The sequence below is a fragment of the Leptonotus elevatus genome, chromosome 13 (assembly GCF_054856555.1).
Source record: "Leptonotus elevatus isolate MCC_2025b chromosome 13, RoL_Lele_1.0, whole genome shotgun sequence".
Lineage (NCBI taxonomy): Eukaryota > Metazoa > Chordata > Actinopteri > Syngnathiformes > Syngnathidae > Leptonotus > Leptonotus elevatus.
In genome coordinates, this window is record NC_141251.1 from 4,444,553 (window position 1) to 4,466,843 (window position 22,291).

Here is a 22,291-nt window from a genome sequence, read left to right on the forward strand (position 1 = left end):
GTAAAAATAGAATTATGTGCTCACAGCCATGTGTGACCTACATGAGATCACCTTTGGCAAATAAAAATACAATATCATTTTCTTTTTTAAGCAAAAAAATAAATAAATACAACGAAAAATAATAATGAACGTGAGTGTGTCTTCCTACCCTCCTTCTTTTATAGTGTGTTATTCAGTTCTCAATTATTTTCCTGGGTCACCTTTTTGAATTAGTTAAAAGCAACCTAAAGCTGGTTTCATTTTTTTTTATATCACAAGAAGGTGACGTTTGCGCAAGGGTGTGTAGACTTTTTCTATCCATTGTATCTATTCTAGTGCTGTCAAAGTGAAAGCGTTAACTAATTAATTAATCACCAAAAATTATAACATTAATCATGTATTAACGCAGATTAATCACACTATTAATTTGGACCGTGGATAATCCTTTATCTGACAGCGGATAGCTGCGTTAAAGGTAGCACAGGTTGTGTTTAATTTAATGTTGTGTAAAATATTGGGGTCATTTTTTTCCCATTTTAAATGCATGCATTTAATTAATTTATGAGAAAAAGAGGAGGATGGGCATGTTGCAGTGGACCAAAAAATGTTGAAGACGTCCTCATAACATGAAATGTCCAAATAATTAACATAACAGGTGCTCTTCAAATTTGACGGGGAAAAAAAGTGTCGAGAAAAAAGTATTTTTAATTAAGCGATTAATCGTGATTAATCAAAATTCTAAAATGTGATTTATCCGATTTGAAAATGTAATCGTTTGACAGCTCTAAAATATTCTTACTGACCTTTTATTGGTGTAAAATGTGTGCCACATTAAAGAAAGGCTGCAAACCCGGGTCAATCAGTGGAGCCCAAAGTTCAAAGCAAACATGGTGAAGCAGCATTTAGCTGTTATGCTGCACACACAAAAAAAGTTAAAAGTTGCCAATGTGCATTATTTTAGTAATTTTGCCAAGCTACTTTTTGCTGTTTTTAATTGGAATGTCGTTAGCTGTTGTGTTTATAAAAATGTGTTTTGTCTTTGCTTGTAAGAAGCACACCGAGTTGCTTGGTGTAAGAAATGTGCTATAAACATTTTTGACTGAAGTTTTTCCCCCCCCCCTCTCTGGCAGACATTTATAATAAAATATGGTCAAACATAGCGGCATCCTTGGCAGAGGTAATGAAATCAGCAGCTAGGAATAGGTCAGCTGTTAAAAGGGGATTCCATAATAAAACCCTGATGGCAACATTGGCTGGAAAACATTATTATTATTTTTTTTTAACACACAAACAGCTTATCAACAAGTAGGCCAGTGGATAAATGGTGTGCACCGCTACGGCCACACGCTCCCACGCATCGGGTCACATAATAGTGATGAAAAAAAAAAAAACGATTCTCAATGGGACATCATGTGCAGTATGTGTTACACGCGTGGCGCGTTTACAGATTTCATGTCATACCGTGGAGTTATGCGCAGCGGTGGCAACGCGCTCATTGTTCTGGTAGTGCGTCTCCGTGTAACGGCTGGCGAAAAGACCCCTGCGAAAAGGACAGGATGGGATTAGGAACGTGCACAACAACATTCTTAGATGTTGAAGAGAAGATTCAGTGAGGATTTGGAGGGGGGAATTCTCTCATGCGAATGTCTTCCATGATTAGAACAGCACCAATCTCTGTAGAGGTAATTATTTCGTTGGTGTGTTTGACTCCGTAAGGAGCCCCACCCTGAGCGTTGGCCAACTTGTGCGGCTGCGTCACGTGGATGTCAGGCGGGATGATCTCAGCGCGTGTGATGATGTAGGACGAAAATACATTGATTTCCCAAGGCCAGTTACACTATAAAAAGTCATTTGTCCAAAACTGCCATGTCAAAAGCGTGAAATAAAAAGTGACTTTGTGATCATGTGAGATGTGCAGCTCGGGGATTTCCACAGTGTTTGTGTCTGAAATGACATTCCGAGGGAAGGAGTCCCATCATGCTGTCACCAAAACGGCTTGCAAGGAAGGACGCAGCCAAAAGTCGATTTTTTTTCCTTCTTCAAACCATTTGACTGAAGTAGACTTCAACATTTGTCGCATGCATAATAAAAACGGATTTATATGTTTTTTTTAATGCTAGAGCATACAGAAGGCTTTGATGCAGCCTCTGACCTGGAGAGGTTGCCTAAAGCAATGGTAGTTATTACAAAAACGGCCAGCAGGTGGCAGCAGAGTATACGAGATCAGCCAGGGCCATGTTGCAAAAAAACTATTTTCCCCACTGTTTTAAACAGATTTGTGATTAATGATCAAATTTAGCTATATTCTAATGCTAATTGCTGCAAAACCAAAACAGATAGAAATAGACTTTTTTTCCTGATAAAAGAAGAGACTCTAATCTTTCTTTTGGTAGGTTCCATGTTTTTATAGCAATTAAACACAATATTCTGTGGGCCTTGCAATATCAGTCAAAATCCAGTAAAACAGCCGGGAGCGAAGGGGTTTGCTTCAGTGAAAATGGCTGGGAGTCAATGTATTAACTGTGTTGTGAGGTGCAGAATTTGGACCCAAAAGCAGACAAGACACGGAAGTTGAAAAACAGAGGACAAAAATACAAAGTAACAACAGAGAGCAGTGTTGGATTCAGATGGCCTAAAAAAAAAAATTTTTTATGGAGGAATCTTGAGCGGGGTGGATGGAGGCAAACCTCGACGTACTGACAAAAAAGTCACTCAGTAACTTCAGCTAAATAAAGGCCTATATGACAAATACAGCACCATAACAACACAATATTATTTGCACTACCTATATCGCTGATTTTCATTTATTGCAGATGAGTTCAGAATGTATCGCCTGCGATAAAGGGATAAAGGGGGTTCACTGTCACATTAGTAGCAGGTGTATTATGCGTAACGTAACATTCCGATGTTGCCATGAGGGCAAAGCGAGGATGCGCGTCGCACTCCAGATTGGATTAGCGGCACGTGCGCGGTAAGTCCGAGCAAAAGCTCCCGTGCCGCATGTTGGCGACATGTTTGGGAAAGCCAGCTTAGATCCGAGCGGCATGACCATACATCGTGTATTAAAGCCGCCGCTTTTGATCTTCTGCAAGCTGCCTGTAATCAACTACTTGGCAAAAGCACTCCAGTTTATGTTTATCTGACCACTGTTTGTTTTTGTTTTTTGACAAGGCAGCACAGTGTCCGAGTGGTTAGACTCCGGTGGTTCTTAACTTGGGTTCGATCGAACACCAGGGGTTCAGTGAGTCAGTCTCAGGGGTTCGGCGGAGGTCAAGACACGCACCCGACTCAAATGGCTGCAGGTCATCATTTTGTCAATTTGGTGTGCTTAGTAGTCGACTTGTGACTGCTGTGATGGCATGTCATGTGACTCCTTTATTATTGTAATCCCTTCATACTATGTCAAGCAAAAATAAAATAAAATGAAAGTGGTCAGATGAATATGTGCAATATTAAATTTTCATATATAACGGAACGTATGGTGTTCCACAGGGTTCGATTCTGGGGCCTCTGCTGTTTTCATTGCATTTGATGCAGTTGGGTTCCATGTTAAGAAAACAGCGGTGGTTATTTTAAAGCACTCTATAAATACACTATAAAAAATAAAAATTAATTAAAAAACAGTATTTTTTAAAATAGTATTATAGTTAATGTCCATCCATCCATCCATCCATCCATCCATTTTCTGTACCGCTTGTCCTCACAAGGGTCGCGGGGGTTGCTGGAGCCTATCCCAGCTGGCTTTGGGCAGTAGGCGGGGTACACCCTGTACTGGTTGCCAGCCAATCGCAGGGCACACAGAGACGAACAACCATACTCACAATCACACCTATGGACAATTTGGAGTGTCCAATTCACCTGCCATGCATGTTTTTGGAATGTGGGAGGAAACCGGAGTACCCGGAGAAAACCCACGCAAGCACGGGGAGAACATGCAAACTCCACCCAGGAAGGCCGAAGCCCGGACTTGATCTCACAACCTCTGCACTGGGAGGCGGACGTGCTAACCAGTCAGCCACCGTGCCGCCTATAGTTAATGTTTTCAAATAAAATTCCGTCACTAGTTTGTCCATAATAAGTTAGGGGGGGGGGGAAGCAAAAATATTGTAAAAATAAAATAAAAGGAGACAAATGCAAATGTCATAAATAAAACACACAAAGAAACCAAAAGTCTGCTCCAGCTCATCCACAACCCTAATGAAGCGCTACCGCAAAATGGATGGAGCCCCATATTGACTCAAATCCCTCCATTTAATTTCCATTGTAAATAAATGTGGCGCACCTCAACGCTTAGTGACTACCTTGACTTTACTTTCCTCATTACTTTTGTCTTTGCAACTTGTGGCGCTCCCGTAATTGCTGGAGCGCGGCGCCCATCGATCCGGCGCGGCCGCTGTGAATCTCCAGACACGGCGCTCTAATTAAGGATGCGCTAATGGTCGCGATGGGTTAATTGTGATGAATGAGATGCTCTTTATAGCCAGGGAAACAAACAAACTGTTATTTTCCTTCAAAATGATCTCCTGTTTGTCTAAACTCACAAACCATCCATCAAAATAAACTCAAGCGCCTCCTAAAACTATATTCCGCATGATTTATGTCCAAACGAATGTCATTAGTCCACGGGAAAAGGGCCATTTGATGTAAAAGGTGGCGCTATAACTCCCAATCATGAGGCCATTTGGCTTGTCAGACGCCGGGAAACGGTGCAATAACAAAAATGACAAATTTCACACCACAAAACAGTTTCATAAAACTGTCATTTCTCAGGTTGTAAACGAAGAAGTGACTGAATAAAAGAGCAAAGAAGAGCGAGAAAATAACATTAAAGTTGGTCATTAGTGTGTCAACGAGCAGGCCTCGTTAATCCCGTCATTTAAAGCGAGTGTTTGCAAACGTAGCAAATGTTGGCTTCCCGCCAGGGTTCGTTAATTGTTGCCATGTTCAAAATTTCTTGTTACCAAAAAAAAAAAAACCCGTTTGCGAATGTTTGGCCAACGTCTTCTATAAATTGAAATATCTGTGTAAATAAAAACAAAAATATACAATATTCGGCAGATTACAAAAACCTGTACCATTCCAGTTGAAATAAATAACATTCTCCGTTTTAATTCTTATTAGTAAGTCACTAGTGCCACTTGTGAGCTTTTTTTTTTTTTTACAACAGATCGATAGCCTACTCATGTTTTGCCTAGGTGGCGCTTTTGAGTGATAAATTAGACAGGTTTCCAGAGGTGGCAAATCCAGGTCCAGAAAGTTTGGCTTTAGCCCCTGATGCTAGCTAGCTAGCTCCCTAGCAGGTAAATAAGCACCATGGGAGCTAGCTAGCTAGCATCAGGGGCTAAAGCCAAACCGTGGCAGGGTTTTTACTTTCTGGACCTGGAAATGAGCCTTACTATATGCTTTTTCGTTAATGCTGTTTTAAGGTTGCAGCGGGAACAGGATTGACCCTTTTTATGACCGGAAAAGGGTTTAAAAAATTTTAATAAATAAAAAAAAAAAAAATGTCAGTGTTTGTGCAGACTAGAATCTTGCCTACAAGGTTAGCGTAGCGCCTTATCAACATCTCCAGAAGTATCATGTCAATGTCACCCACAGCGACACCGCAAACACAGCAATGTTGTGATTCGATTGCTGACCTTTCAACTTGATATCCGCAGTCCTGTATCGCCCACTTACATATTCTTTTTCCCCATTTCTTGTCCAGAATTGCTTAGCGGTCAGCGTACACGTCCAACAATGCAGTGTGTGAATGCCTAGCAGAGATTTATGGACAATGTCAATACTGGGGATCATGCTGACACGGTTGCAGCAGAAAACTCATTACAAAATGTTTCTTTCCTTTGCGAGTCACATGACCGTATAGCGCCATGCGTTGTATCTGAAATGACATCAGGATTTGCGAAAAGTCACCACGGATTTGACTTATTTGATTTGTTACAACTGCCACTGGAAGGAAGTAATATACTAACTGAAGAAAGAAAAAAAAAAGGCATCTGTACTTGATGACTTTATTTTCCCTCCCTACCTTTTAAAACAAATATCTGAACTTTTAACTTCTTACCTTGTCGAAATGTTACGGTTTTTTTTAAAGTTTTTTTTACATGAAGGAGCATGAACCAGGGAGGATTAACAAAGACGGCAACAGATTCAGACAAGCAAGATATTCCCCATCCATGGCCTTATTTCTGAGAATTGTTTGATGTTGTCGGCTCCAGGGATGATTTATGGTGAATGTTTTGTCTTGTAGTTACCAGCCCAAAAAAAACAAAACAAGCTTCTAGCATTTTAAAAATCCCCAATCTGGTCTGAAAAACAAGAACAAGTTATCATTAGCTCATTTAGAATTTCTGTTACTCAGATCAAAACGTTAGCAAAGCTATCGGAATGCTATTGTTTTGATAGCTAGCTAGCTACTATTTCTTGCTTTAAACAACACGCTGTAATGTGATTCCCCCCCCCCCCCCCCTTCTCAGTACCAGAGATGACAAATCCAGGTCTAGAAAGTAAAAACCCTGCCACAGTTTGTCTTTAGCCCCCCGTGGTAGCTAGCTAGCTAGCTACCTAGCAGGTAAACAAGCGCTCAGGGAGCTAGCTAGGGAACTAGCTAGCTAGCACCTGGGGCTAAAGCCAAACTGTGGCAGGGTTTTTACTTTCTGGACCTGGATTTGCCACCTCTGCTCAGTACTCAATTGAAAAATATGTTTTTACTCTCTACTTTCATACTTAATACATTTCAGAGTTTGTCCAATTTACATAAAGTACAGGGGTTACATCCTCCACTACATCAGAACGTCCGAGCCTTTGTTCACATGAGTGATTATCGGCGCAATTGGCAGTTACTTAGTTATCATTACATGGCACACGCCAGTTAGCTCATGAGCTAGCTAGTGGTTAGCATCTGTCGACATTGTATAGTCTGTTAAGTGGATACATTTTTACAGCTCAAATGTAACAAAATGTACAGAAAAAGACAAAAGGTGTGGTTTCAGTGCATTGAGTGGATATGCCCACGGCGTTTTAGAGCAGAGACAACTGAATTTTTTATTTTATTTTGTTTTACGATGTGGACGCCTCATTTCATATACTGGTGATTTTTTTTTTTTTTTAATCATTTAAATTTGGCAGCGTTGTTAACAACTCTCTTCTCTGAAAAGAGAAGTCTTTTATTTTCACTTTGCAGGGACTTTAAAGTACGGCGCGAGTACTTTTGCCACCTCGTCAAACAGTACAGCATATGGCCTCATTTACATATTGCACATATGACTGCGTGTAATAATTCAGCGCCGCGCAAAGCCCCCCCGAGCGTGAAACCATTGGCAAGAAGCGCGGCTTCCCGCGCACGCTTCCTTTGAAGACGAACTGCTAACTGCGGTGATTTTCTTTTAATCGCTTCCCCACCACCACCACCGCCGCCGCCGCCATCATTGCAAACCGATGCGTTCCTATAGCGTAGTCGCCGGAGGCCCCATATGGACGAAAACCACTATTACTACTGCTGCTAATACGACACGGGCAGAGAGAGGGAGCGGAGAGGTAGGCCTCGACAACGCTAATTCTATTTCCACATGCGGCCACGTTCCAAATTGATTTACATACAGCTCAGTGTCTGCTCGCTTTCTTCTGGTGTACAAAGAAACGGATGAAAAGAGCAAAATCCTCAGGACTGCAAGTGCACGACTTCTCTTCTTCTCTTGTCAGCGTTCTGCATTTGCGTCGAGTCTACTGTAGAGAGGACGTACAAACACATTTTTATGTTTGTCTTCTCTCTTAATTTACCCGAGAGTGATTTCATACTCTGATAGGTGCTGCTGTTTTGGTATGCAATACAGTAAAAAATAAAAATAAATAATGTGTAAAAAAACAAAAAAAAAACACCTGTTATTTTCATTTTTGGGTCATTTCGGAGAAGCTGCTTATTCATTATTTATTGACTCTTTAACAACGGATATTTGAACACATAATAGAGCAACACTTTAAAAACTTTTAAACGTATATAATTGCATGACATTGGTTCTAATGGAGGGTACTTTCAGATAACTTGCTTCAAAAATTCTCGCCTCGCGGGTTCAAGTGTTATTTTTATTGATTTATCTTTCAACTACAATTGATACTTTGTAATTTTCACATCATTTACTTCATAAGCATTCACCTTAGCATTCAGCTATTAGCATTCCCACGCAATTTCTGCAGAAATTGCACAGTAAGGGGCGGTCATTAATCGCGCGTTCAAGGAACTTTAACATACTAATTTTGACACCCCTAGTAACAATACTCACTAACATATTACTTATTCTTTGCCCCAAAAATGAATGAATATTACTGCTGCCTCTTAAGTCAGTTGTGAAAATCTTCCTCATGTTTGTCTATAGGTCTGTACAAGGCGTAACCACCAGGAGCAGCCCAATGTCCAGCAAGTGAGTTTCTTTACATTCTATTTAATTCAGTCATTGTTGTCCATTTTTATAAAGTATGTTATTGAGGACTAATTTACTTTTTTGGGGGGGAGGAACTAGAATAGATGAACACTAATGATATTGATCATCAAAATTCATGTTAATAGAGAAAGATGTCCTGATATGAAGTTATTCTTTTTTTTTGTTGGTGGTGCGAGTTTACGTCATGATTGAATGTAATCTTCGTACATTAACTAGATGCATTAAAAAAAAAAATAATAATAATTAAAATTAAAAATTAAAAAAAAGAAAAAAGAAAAAAAAACAACAACAGTCAACTTCATTTAGGCCATCGAGCGAATGTTGTTGCCATTACCAAATTTCCGCATATCCACTCAATCGACCATGGGACTGTTTGACATTAGCACTGGCAGAGTTCTAAAGCAGATCAATGAGATCGATAGTATGCTCAAATTTGTCCGATATAAGTTGTCAAACAAACACACCGGCTGGCGGGTTGAGTTCATTTACATAATGGCTGCCACAAGCCCGTTGGATTTGAATACACCAAATAACCCAAAAGATGTGACGGCCCACAGGTTGAGAGATGTTTCTAGTTTACATTCAGGGTGCAAAAACGTTTCACTCCAAGGCCAGGGACTTCGGCACACGAGGACAATGAAAGGCCAAGGAAAGAAAAAAAAAAAAACGATTTCAGAGATGAACAATGACCTACGGGTACGGTGACAACATCATTTGAAGGTGAGCTTTGAATCTCTCGGCTTCAGACGGACAAAATGCAAACTCACAAGGGATTTTGAGTGGGAATACCAAAAGCCAGGACAGTAACTGGATGGCTAAGATTGAGCTATAGGCTGCTTTGTGAAGAAACACATAAAACAAAACTGTAGGGTGTTCATAAAAATACGACGCTTGTAGCAAGGTTTTATATATTTTTGTGTGTAGGTGACATCAAGCATGATGGATGAATACAACCTATGACAACCTAGGATTAGGGCCAGTGAAGAGGGGGTGGGGGGGGGGGGGGTGTTGGCAGGATTCTCACTTTATTCTCAGAATTCTAACTTTAAAGTGAGAATTAGAATAAAGTCAGAATTCTCACTTTAAAGTCAAAACTCTGTGATTAAAATCAGAATTCTCATTTTAAAGTCTCACTTTAAGAATTTAATAATTCTGACTTTAAAGTCAGAATTCTGAGACAAATTCAGAATTCTCACTTTAATCTCAGAGTTCTGATTTTCAGAATTCTGAGATTTAAGTAAGAATTCTGACTTAAAAGTCTGAAGAATTCTGAGCTCAAAGTCAGGATTAAAAATCAGAATTCCGAAATCAAAGTCAGGATTAAAAAATCTGAATTCTGAGAATAAAGTCAGAATCCTGCCAACCTTCTTTTTCTCTTCACTGGCCCGAATCCTCTTCCGTAATCATCAAATTAATCGGCAACTATTTTAATAATCGAGCAATCGTTTGGAGCCATTTTTTCATTTAAAGTGGTCCAAATCCACTGATTTCAGCATATCAACAGTAATTGTTCGCATATTTCTGTAGTCCTTCATGAAAGAAGATTGATTATCTTCTGTGTTTAATCAATATAAGACATTTGCAAACATCTGTTTTTACTTTGGAAAACAATGACCGAACCGGTAACATAGTACAACATCAATCCCCACTTTTTTTTTTTAATTCAATATGACGTACGAAATAACCACCAATCACTGGTTAATAAACAGTAATCAGGGCAAAACATTTTTTTTATCATACACATTAATGCAAAATTAAAATGAATCTGATTACCGGTAGTTTATTAATCAATTGAATAATCGATTCTAAAAATATTCGATAGTGACAGGACGACTTGTGGCAGTTTGGGTTATTCATCCATCCATTTTCTAAAGGGATTGTGCTCGTTACAGTTGCAGGTGAGCTCGAGACGACCCAACCGAACCTTTCTTTCTCTGTACTTTGGCCTTTTCATCACTTTGAAAACGTTTTTTTTTCTCTTAAAATGTATCTCTCATTATGCTCAAAGTGTTTTTCTTGTCCTATCTTCGAAAGGGTTAACATTTTTCCCTCGACACTTTCCAAACACGATTCCACCTCACGGGCGTTATTATTAAACCTAATTTAGTGTTTTATGACCATTAGCAAGCTCTTTTATTCTCTCATTTCTTTTGCGACATACGAATGTTACTATCGCTACAAGCGCAAACAACAGGATTAAAGACAGTGTTTTATGTGTCCAATAAAAGTCCACTTGGGTTTGGACGCCGGCTAATTCCTGTGAAGTCGTGTATGTTACTAAGGTGCTAAGGTGATCTGCAGCCGAGCGGAACCAGAACGAGCCATTACCCGGCCGCCGGCGCTAAAGTGCGGTGAAGGAATAAACATGTTTTCTCACGCGCAAAAAGTATGATGTCATATTCCCAAGATGACCTTAAAAGGGAACAGTTTAGCGAACGCACTCACCTAAAAGCAGTCAACTTTGTACTCGGATCCAGATCATCCGTCATCATCATCCGTCTGTGGGGCTAAATTAGCCACAGGTAGTGATATCTTCCACTTGTAGGACCGAGGTTGTTTGTTAAAAGGGAATTACAGTTTTATGGCTGCATTACTATTTATGGTATTCATAACACAAGTGTGGATTGTAGGACTTCTTTACTGAGTGAATGCTGAAGAGCATTCACACAGGTTATTCTGCACCAAAATTCGTAGTTTTTCTTATTGTTTTTAAAACCAACACCCCCCCCCCCCCCTACAAACAAAACAAAAACAAAAAAACAACCTCATCAAAACTAACAAACCCACTCCAAAAATTAATTACTTTAAAAACCGAAAGTCAAAACAACATAAAAACTAACTATTAGGAGTGGCAATATTTGACTGTCTCACGATTCGATTCGATTCTGATTTTTGGGGTCTGCGATTCGATTCAGGACCATTTTTGATTCATGGATGTGCAAAGAATCGTCACGATCTACTCCAGTCTGACTCGCTAATGCTAATTAGCGCACTACTCGCGGCACTTTTATCACTCATGAATGTATACAGATAAGCATCGTAACATTACTCACCGGCATATGCTCTTCCTACGCTGCAAAAAACCAACTTTTATCGGCATAACTTGATTGTGACTTTTTTTCTTCTACTCTCTTATGTGGCTACAACTTAACGCACGGAACTACACTGCCCCTAAGTGGCCAAATTATGTACAACATGAACAGCGCTCCCAATAAAGACACGACAGTATAAATTAATTTCAATAAAATCGATTTTGAGACATTTAAAATCTATTCTGAATCGTACTAAATGAGTATCGCGATTCTTATCAGTTTCGATTTTTTGGCACAACCCTACTATCTATATATAATAAAATAAAATCCCAAACTATTATAACCTTGCTCTGGAGTCGCAGTTAGCAGCTCTAGTTACTACAGACGATTTGCAAATTGATGATATGGACTCCAAAAAACATGGAAGGCTATATCAACACAAAAAAAAAGTTATAATTTGCACCACAACTACATAAGTGGAACTTCTTATTAATATGACTGAGTGCCGACATTCTAGCCCATCCTAAAAAAAAATAATAATAAAAAAACACCTCGCGCCATTAAGCCCCACTCTTAACACTTTCCTGGAAGCCGCGCGGCGTCTCCCGCAAGATAATAGCGTACAATCTGTCGCTTGTTCGCCTCATTAACTCGCAAAGATGACGGCGATGGAAACGTTGCTCGCTGCTGATGTATCATTTTGACACGAGGACGCGGGTGAACGATCTGTCGCTGACGCTAATGCGCTGGAACATGAGCCGTAATGGTTGTCGGCTTATGAGCTGATCACGTCAATTGTCAGACGAGCCACAGGTAAAATGTCTTCATGACGTTAAAATCGAAAATGCATGGAAGACGACAGGGAAATGTGCTGAGATAACGTTTTGACATACAAATTTCTGTTTTGTTGATGAATGTATTGAACGGGAACAATTGTATTTGAATATACATTATTATTATATTATATATAATAATTAATATATATTATATTATTTTTGAAGAAGTCTTTGATGAAACGAGCTGCTATTAATTGACTTCATCAAGCGACGCCACGAGGTCAAAAACGTCCCCGTCTTTCAGTGATGTCATGAAGCGCACTTCCTCCCCATTTTGTTTTGCACGCCAGCACAGCTGGCCTTATTTTTGAACACACGCTTCCTCAGCCGCGCATGCGGGCCCTCGTGTTGACTGATGAACCTCATCGAGCGGAGAGACTGCAGACTCGCGTCAAGCTTGCGTGTTACGTCAGATGTTCTTCATGCGAATGAGCCGCGAGTCAGAATATTTCTAGTACTTACTACAAATGTGCCATGGCAAGCAGTGAAGACTGTAAATTGCCCATAGTTGTGAATAGTAGTTTCACATTCAATCTCATGTCACCAGCCAAGCAGTGCACATTTAAAGTGCCTTCGATTAACTCCTAATCAAGTTCAGATGTTCTAGTAGGCTCTTCCTGACATTGGAGGTGATGGTGTTCTTTTTTTTTTTGGCGATCAGCAGCGTTGAGTTTGCGCCCAAAAATTTGTTGAAATTGAAGACAAAAATTCTCGACTCAAACTAGTAGCGAATTGGCCACTGGAAACGAACGCCGAGTCAGAACGCATCAGTCCATATTGTCGTCAGAGAGGATGTTTGGACGGCAAGTCCTGTCTCCTTACGTCTGACGTACGTGTAGTTATGGGAATACCTGGCTGGTTAACGCCTCGCTGTTAGCCGGCTACAGCTAACACCTCTCTTTTGGTCGGCTAATGCAGTCGTAGCAACGTTAATTCTGGCTAACGCCATGCTAGCAACAAACAAAAGAGAGTTTGTAAACACGCTAGCTAGCGAGACGCTAGACAAGCTAGCTCAGCCGCTTTATAATGGTACCAAAAAAGGACAAACAGTTGGCCAGGGTACGGCACGGGATCTTGGATGTTCAAGTTATTTTAAACTAAAAAGCTTAACATTTTTATGCGTTGATTTGCTGCGTCGCGTTTAGTATTTTGATCAAATCCACACTAAAGAGGGAATTTTACAACCAAATTTCCAAGTTGATTATTTTTACTTTGATTTATTTTTTTTAATGCCATAATAAATCACATTAATGGAAGAAAAAGTTGTGAAATTTTATTATTATTTGTTTTTAACTAATTAGTTTAACATTTTTTTTCCACTTTTGTTAACAAGAGTATGAAAATTTGTTTTTTTTGTTTTTTTAATACAGATATAAAATGTGTGATTAATCGTGAGTTAACTATTGAAGTCATGCGATTAATTACAATTTAAAAAAAAATTATCGCCTGATGCGACTTAAAGATAATTCGGGGCGTCAGGCGTTTAAAATTTTAAATCGTAATTAATCGTATGACTTCACTAGTTAACTCACAATTAATCACAAATTTTATATCTGTTCTAAATGTACAATAAAAAAAAAAGGTTTTCATACTCTTGTTAACAAAAGTAGAAAAAATTGTTATACCAATAGAAATAGTTCAAATGAATTTTTGACGTCTGTAGCCATCAATGGCAGTGAAGACGTTAAGGTGAATCAACGTTCATGGTGTCAATTGACGTTTATGGCGGTAAAAGAGTTCATATCAGAACAACCTGTCCACATTCTAAAAACACGCACGTTCCGTTCATTGAAACAAGCTGCTGCTAAACAAGGCTGCCAGTGTGGGAATATTTCTTATTCCTCATGGGAGCACCACAAATGTGCCATGTGTAAATATAAAAGGGGGGGGGGGAGAGAAAGGAGATGAGAGTGTGAATCACATACAAAGCAACCTGTTCGCTGAGAGATATGACTTATTTTGGTTTATTAAAAGTCTTACATCCATGTTTTGTGGGAGTATGGGGGTGGGAGGGGGGGTGCAAGATGCTTTCCTGGCATCTCTCAAGACTGATAGCACACTAATGACTGCATCCTGTCACAGACTAACTTATGAATGCACGGCGCACATGTGCATTTTATTATCTTGAGAAATCTTTGTCTGCAGAAAAGGTAATATAATCCCTCATGTGCCGCGCTCGGCAGGATGCGTTCCCGTCTCGTGCCGATAAATGACGGCGGGGATGATATTATGCACCATCAACATCTGAAGCACCGCACTCCGCCGCCTCCAAAACACCACGGCGGGGTAATGGATTTGCTTCTCACCGGCGCTCGCATCGCACTGAGTAAATCTCAAGATGCGCGCCGACGCCTTTTGAAGGACTTTGAAGCGAGGCTGCGCTCCCATTTGCGAGCTTCTTACTCGCCGTGATGTGAGAATCACGCTACGCCGCTAATGTTCATGCTGTTAAACTCGGTCAGAGTCGGTGTAGAATACAGCGGGCGCTAAAAGGGCGAACAAAATCCATTAAGCGGACAACCGCACAATGGATCGGATTGTGACGAAGGTTTTTATAATGCGCCAGTCTCCTTATATTACGTCAGTATTTGCTAGCGTATTAATCAGGCTAGTATGCTAGCTAATATTCATGATGAGTGTCATGTGAAGGTGGTTTGTTTGGAGTTGGATAATTTAACTGAATTGTTGTTTTAACTTGTTTATGTAACATGGGCTCGTGATTGTGTACATGCCAGAAGCATGGTGTTGATGTTTTATGATCCTCTTTGCGGCCATTTTCTGGTCAACTCATTTTGGGTGGGCTCGGCCCTTATCTCTATTATTTTCACTACTCTTTTTTTTACAACCTGAGAAATGACAGCAAGTGTCTGTATCATTACAAATTCATAAAAAAAAAAGGATTAAAGAGTTTTTTGATGGGTCCAATAAAGGTCCACTTTGCCTTTGAGTCTATTCACATAGAGATGGAACGTAGCTCATTTTGTGGCGTACTCTTTTATGATTTTTATCTCTTTAGCCATATTTTACTTCACACAAAGGTTATTACAATAAACAAAAACTAAGGAAATAGTTTAAAATAAAATTGAAAGAACATTTTCATTAAAGAAAAAAATAACGAAAATGCATTTAAAAAAATGAGAACTAAAGGAAACTACATTTTACATTTGAGATTTCAGAGTTCATTTAGAAGGAAAAAAAACTATATTATACGTGACCTTTTTTTCATATTTTCTCCACAAATACTCCATAAACTAAAACTAACACAAAAATAAATAAAAACTTAACAAAAAAAATTATTTTCTATCTAAAAAAAAAGAAAAGAAATTTGCTATAAAAATAAATAAAATGTAACTAAATAAAAAAAAAACTAGGGGTGTCAAAATAAGTGCATTAATTCTGAGTTAATTTAAAGTTCCTTTAACGTCACTCATCTTTTCTTAACGTGCGATTAATGACCGCCTCTTACATGGAAAGCCTGGACTGGGGCAATTCCAGTCGCAACACAGCAGACACGTCCACGTCAAAATTGAGCAGTAATAAATTTAATAATAATGCATATATTTGTGGAGACTGGAGTCAAGTTGTATATTACAATTCTAAAAATGTGCAGAATTTCACAAGTTACTTCATGTTAAAGATTAAATGACTCTTAATATGAAAAGAGCTGTCACCAACAACTTACAAATGCAACTATGCCATCTAGTGGCAGAAAAATTACCAACACAAATCAATATCACATTTTTTATAGTACAGTACATCTTTTTAATTTTAACTAAATTGTATGAATTATTGTATCAATGACTAAATGACGCAGCCATATTTCTATTAGTTTAACATTCTTTCCACTTTTATGTTAAAAAGAGTATGACAATTTAGGAGGGAAAATAATTGTACATTTTAGTGTACGTTTAGAACAGACTAACAAACTAATGAAGTCATGCGATTAATTACGATGACACCCCTAAAAAAAACAAAAGTTGAAAAGAAAAATCCAAAACCCTTATAACCTTGCTTAACACTCGAAGAATCGCATTAAAAATGACTATTTGTGCCCTGCCCAAAGTCAGCTGGGAAAGCCTTTAGCTCATCCGTGACCAAATGAGGATTTAGAAAATAGGTGGATTAAGTACCATTTTGTGGTTCTGTGGTTCAAAACGGTGTCACAAAATGCGGTCATTTCCATAACGTCAAAGGAACTGCGCACACCTGGCAAACCCACTTCCACCGACCGACCCCCTATTCTTCCCGTGACCCGCGGCGAGCGCGGCATCAGCTGTGAGTCATCATCACCAGCTTGAGGTTCTCGTGCTCGCTGCCATTCCCATCCGCTGCGCTTGCCGCCGGGCCAGATGTGTCCTGTGATATGGCAACAGGTGGTCCTTCACCTTGGCCCGTCTAAACGACAGCTATGCAACGCGTGTTGCGAGAAATTCTTTTTAATCCTGGCCCTGATACTTTCTAGGGGTATTTGCAAGGGTGGCGATGTCTGCATTTGTTCTCGGTTGCCGGGCTACGAAGCAAAGCAGTCCGCTTAGCAGACGCACGTTGTCAGTATGAAGATTTTTGCAGGTTATTTCACAGACGTTGTATGGAGATAATAGAGAATAATTATTTTTTTTTTAATTTAATTGTATTTTTTAATTGTTCTTTTTACACATTATCGTGGGCTTTTTTTTATATCGCCAACATTCCCACAATATCGTGATATTTATCGTATCGTAGGGATATTGTTCCATCTTATTAGGCATATGACAGTTAAAGCCCGTATGCCACTGTGGGACGAATGTTTGCGACACGAGCAAATATTGATTTCACGTCAGGGTTCTTTCAAGGTTGCAGCGTTTCCTAAACGTTCTCAAAACAGTCTTAATAGTTTCCTAAACAGTCTTAACGTTCTTTGTTGTCGCAAGGAACATTTTAAACGTGTTCAAAATTTTCATGCGGCAAGAAAGACTGTTCAGACTGTTTAGGGAACCATTAAGACTGTTTAAGAAACAATTAAGACTGTTTTGAGAATGTATAGGAAACACTGCGAACTTGAATGAACCCCGACAAGAAACTCGTTAGCATCCCTAGTTATTTTAGTTTTTTCGTGAGAACACTCATGATATCATTCTGTTAAAAAGTAAAACCCATTTACAAGGAAAATGCAGTTTATGGCCTTCAAGCATTAGCCTCAAACACACTCAGCCATTATCATCTCTCCATCCTACTCAGTCCTTATTCCAACCCACTTTTCTACTTTGAAGACAATGTTCCATGCATTTATTGCTACTCGGACCAGCCTTGCGCAAAAAAAAAAAAAAAAAAAAAAAGCTCACTTCCCATTGAGAACATTTCCTTTCATTCTTCTGCGGCAGGAAAGAAAAGAAGAAAGGCCCGGTTTGAAACACAAGGCAACGTGGCAGCACGATCGTGATGTTGCCGACAGAAATCCCCATAGCAACATCCGCTGCGTGTTCTCCAAAGGGAAGAAGATGCGCTCTGTATGAAAACACTCGGCTGACAATGCCAACATCTCCCGGTGTGTGCCGGGGAGTCCGTTATCTTCAGTCTGCAGCGACTTCATTCATTAAAAACAAAATTGTCATATAAAAGATGAAGATAAACAATGTGTCTCTTTTTGTTTTGTTTTGATAAGAAAACAATAAACCGTTTCTTTCCTGTGCCGTCCCGGATGTTGAGCGGTCGCATTATTCTTACGGTTGCTTGACTGTTTGACAGTTTGACTCGTCTTCTCGCGTAAACAATTGCCGCTTCCCGTCTTCCTCCACATTGAGTCGTTGTTGTCTTTTCCGGCCCGCTCGTCTATCTTTAGCCAGGTTTTCCTTATCTCTCGCTGCTGCTTCCCAGATTTAGCCAAGCGCTCGCCAGGCAACCTCGCAAAAAGCCACCATGCCGGCAATGTTGTGGACCGCGATGGCTTCCGTTTCGGCGCCAACGCGCGGGTCTCGTTCCAAGTCTCTGTTGACTTTGCTGTGGATGCCAAAGCATTTTTGTTTGCCTGTCATAAGCTCGGCTTGAGTGAGAGGGAAAAGTCTCTTTGACAATTCAAAAGCGAATTGCGACTATCGCGCAATATGTCACGAAGGCCGTCTTCCAGTAAGGGTTTCCACTTTCTCTGCATTTCTCCGTTTTCGTACTCTAAAGATTTTGGTCCAATATAACAGAAGACTGGCCTTGAAAATCACTTGTTTTTAAATAGCATAAGCAACATGCACAAATTCGCTACACAAACTGAAAAGCGTATTGAGTGTATTGCATGAGTGAAAATTATTTTCACTCTCTCACTTGTTCCGCCTCTGGTTGTCATGGTAATAAATGACAAACTCGTGATTGGTTTAGAGTGGGTAAGGTGTGCCCTGGCTCATTTTCATGAGAAACGAGGATTTAAGATGTCAAGTGAATTCAGAAATTCATTTACATCTGCCTTTTGGCTAGTCCATAGGTGTAGCTGCCCACGAGCGCCTCGTAGTTGGCCATGAGTGTTTGCATGTCACGAAGAGAACGTGGAAGAGTGAGTAGGCGGGGTAGCGGTATAAAATAAAAGAAAAAAGTCTGACTTGACAGCCAGTGTGTAGACCGGAGTTTCAGGCTGGTGGGGGTTGAGGGCGCCATTTAGAGTGCCTCGTTGTTTGCTGCGAGTAGGTGCACATCACACAGAGAAAGATGGAATTAATGGGTCTGACTTGACAGCCAGCGTGTAGACCGGAGTTTCAGGCTGGTGGGGGTTGAGGGCGCCATTTAGAGTGCCTCGTTGTTTGCTGCGAGTAGGTGCACATCACACAGAGAAAGATGGAATTAATGGGTCTGACTTGACAGCCAGTGTGTAGACCAGAGTTTCAGGCTGGTGGGGCTGATTTAAGAGCGCCTCGTTGTGTGCGCACGTCATGCAGGGAACGATGGAAGAGCACGGGTGGGGGATATATTCTCAAGTTTCAAACATGTAGCTATGTGAAGGCATATGACGTAGCAGTGGTATTTGATTGACAGTTGACGGTTGAGCGGCCGTGCCAACATCGTTCGAAATTAAGAGAACGCCTCATCTGACAATTATTTTAATCATCCCAATTTGACAGGGTTGTTAAGAACACGCTTCTCAGTGGTGTGTCAAATTTTGAAGACATCGATTTCCAATTTACACGGACTTCATTCTTGATCCTTTTGGGAATTTCGCTGGAAACATTTCACAAACTTGTTATGACACCTGGGACTCCATACCTCTTTTCAAAGATTGAATTGGAACCAGGACCAGATGTGCGATGCAACTCATATTTTGTGGTCAGAGGATCCAAATGACAAGTGCGAACACTAAAAGGATCAAATATGATACCCCAACTCCCTCGGAATAAGAACTCCTGGCAGAAACCAGGCATGAGTCAGCAATGGCATCATGCTTTGGAGAGCGTAACTCTCCCCCGACATGCAACCTGGCCTTTGCGCACTCTGGTCTCGCGGGTTCCGACGCCTCCACCCCCCCCCCCCCCCCTGCCCCGGTGTTTATGTGCGCATCACCATATTTATGAACTCCACATGATTCCCGCCCCTCGCTTCGCAGTCCACTGTTATTCTCGGCAGTCCGGAGGGGAGTGATGAGAACAGAGAGAGAGAGAGAGAGAGAGAGAGAGAGAACAAGCTTGTCCTCAAGAGTTTCTCCTCCGCCGCCTTCCTCATCGCCTTTCATCTCTTTTTTGGCCCTTCAGAGAAAGTGAACTTTGAAAAGGGCAAAACCGCGAGGGGATATATTATTTTCTCCCTCCTTGAAAACACTCTATCAAACTCCAGACTTATGACTTCTCCTCCATTCTTGCATGGAGAGAATTGCTCATTCATCTGTTTGCCATTAAAGATGTATGCGTCTTCTGTCTACGGTGACCGCTGTGAATCGGAAATAAAACGTACTTGTTTTTCTCCAGCAGCAGGACGAGCTGTTGCCCTTCAGCGCGCACCAGCAGCCGCAGCGACGCCGGATAAACCTGGAAGGAGAAAAAAGGGGGATGACGGCGGTGGAGGTGGCAACCTGATCTCAGCCGTCCTGCCTGCGCGTCGGCAGCGCACGAAGGCAAGCAGGACGTGAAGAGGCGCAGCGGAGACGGCGGAAAAGGAAGACGGCTTCCGCATCATACACTTCCCGTGAGGTTAGACAAAAGTATTGGGACAGGAAGTGAAAATGGGAGTTGGCGCTCGATTTGAAGGCTTGCGTCTCCAGTAGGGCTGAATGATTTTCAAAAGTCATCAAATTGCAAATTTCCCCCCCTCAATATTGCAATTGCGATTTAATATGCAATAATTTTTTCAAGGTTCTCTTACCATATATTTTGACAAATAAAAGTAATACATTCATCTGTATCACAATAAACAATATCTGATTTATTATTCATAAATATTTTGGTATTATAGGTTAGACTTACTTATTTTGTTAATTTCATATTTTTTCACAAATCGATTCTGTTGGTTTAGTACACACCTGGTCTGTTTATTTTTTACAAATGTAAAATAAATAATATAAAATAAATAATATAAAATAAATAATATAAAATAAATAAAAAATATATAATATTTTTTTCGAAATGTAAATAAATACAATAAATAAAAAAAAATATATATATTTTTTTAAATAATAAAATATTTTTTTTAAATATTTTTACAAATTATGAATTAATCTACAGTGTTTAGAATTCCTTGACAGCAAAAACACTTGAATGATCTGAGAAGTGCTGTAACCCCAATTTCTTCTTGATTGCAGGAGCCTCGCAACATTATATCTCCTCAAGTTTGAAAGTGACAAATGAGCCAGAAATCCTTGTTGAAAAGTATTGAGTAAAAATTTATAAATTTGCAATTTAAGACTAATAACTTTATATTGGGTTATTTCTACCCCATTTTGGGCTATATTAAACCTAGCAATATTTAAGGGTAGGCTTTTATACTTTTTGTGTACAAGAAAGCCACTCAGCCAGGAAATTTCCCACCAATGAGACTAGTTAGCTCATCATCGCTATTTGCGTTATTGCGTCACTCATGCATCTTAGAACTTTAATACAGAGTTTTGATAAATGACGTCACTTTATTGAGTGCGTTTGTCGGTGACTCAAGAAACACGCCGGTCCTCTGATTTTGTTAATAGTAGCGGATTTGAAATGTAGTTTGTTGTTCAACTCGTTGAGACGGACGGACTCAACAGCTCCTAAGATAGTTGCAGGCAAGAAGTGCACTCCATCTGTGATAAGACAATCATTAGCTGCCTAATTGAAAAAAGGGTCACCTTCTCCTCTCCTAAAATGCGTCAGCAGCGGTACAACCTATCTGATGTAATTAAAAACCGGAGGCCTAATCAACCGCGTCGGGCTTTAAGTTGCATCTCCTGTACGCTCCTCGCTTTGCCTTTTCAGAGTGGCTGATAATAAGTAAGTGAGTAATTAACACTCCTGCCCTTCCTCCACCGACCAACTTTTTTTTGTGTGAGGAACACTGAGCAGGAACAGGACAGTTTCCTGCAACAGGGAAAATGTTTAAGGAGTTGCCAACACCTACGCACACGGACAAAAATCGAATGTAAGGCTTTTTAAGGACGAGCAACCACATGACCTTTGTGTATTTCTGCTTCTATCTTCCTCGGCAGAGTTAACAGAGAAGAATTTGAAAATAAACAAAAGGACCAAAACAATTGGTGGGGTGAGGCGCTTGGTCTTGAAATAAAGTCGGTCATCAAAATGGGAGTGATGACTCACAACTGCTTTTCTGTCAACTTGAAACGCTCTAAATGGATGCACATGTACACATAAAACAAACGCCCTGACATGAAACCAGCATTCAAAATACGTGTTGAATTGTTGGTTTTTGTGGCGCGGCAGCTTGACTCAAACAAATGCTGCGGTTTGAGGTCTGCGGACACTCTGGTCTGGAGTATTCTTGGCAGAGGTAACAAATTAGAAAGGAAAACTGACTTTCACACATGCTATTAGACAAATACTGATTCTGAGCTACTCCAGATGATGAACAATGT

General features: G+C 40.1%; 1 protein-coding gene and 1 long non-coding RNA gene across 3 annotated transcripts in view; one reads left to right on the forward strand and one right to left on the reverse strand.

The window, feature by feature from the left end:
* Positions 1-17,790, forward strand: part of LOC147163543 (uncharacterized) — a 32,301-nt gene extending 14,511 nt beyond the window's left edge. The window contains exons 2-3 of the long non-coding RNA XR_015096839.1: positions 8,352-8,396; positions 17,646-17,790. This is a non-coding gene — a long non-coding RNA (uncharacterized LOC147163543). The remainder of the gene's footprint in view (positions 1-8,351; positions 8,397-17,645) is intronic.
* The window catches only part of adam12b (ADAM metallopeptidase domain 12b), a 65,274-nt gene that overhangs the window by 32,015 nt on the left and 10,968 nt on the right, over positions 1-22,291 (reverse strand). For both annotated transcript variants that reach the window (XM_086092566.1, XM_086092567.1), the window contains exons 3-4: positions 20,188-20,261; positions 1,441-1,519 (exon numbers count right to left, since the gene is read on the reverse strand). In XM_086092566.1, the coding sequence (XP_085948692.1) occupies positions 1,441-1,519; positions 20,188-20,261 (153 nt within the window). The remainder of the gene's footprint in view (positions 1-1,440; positions 1,520-20,187; positions 20,262-22,291) is intronic.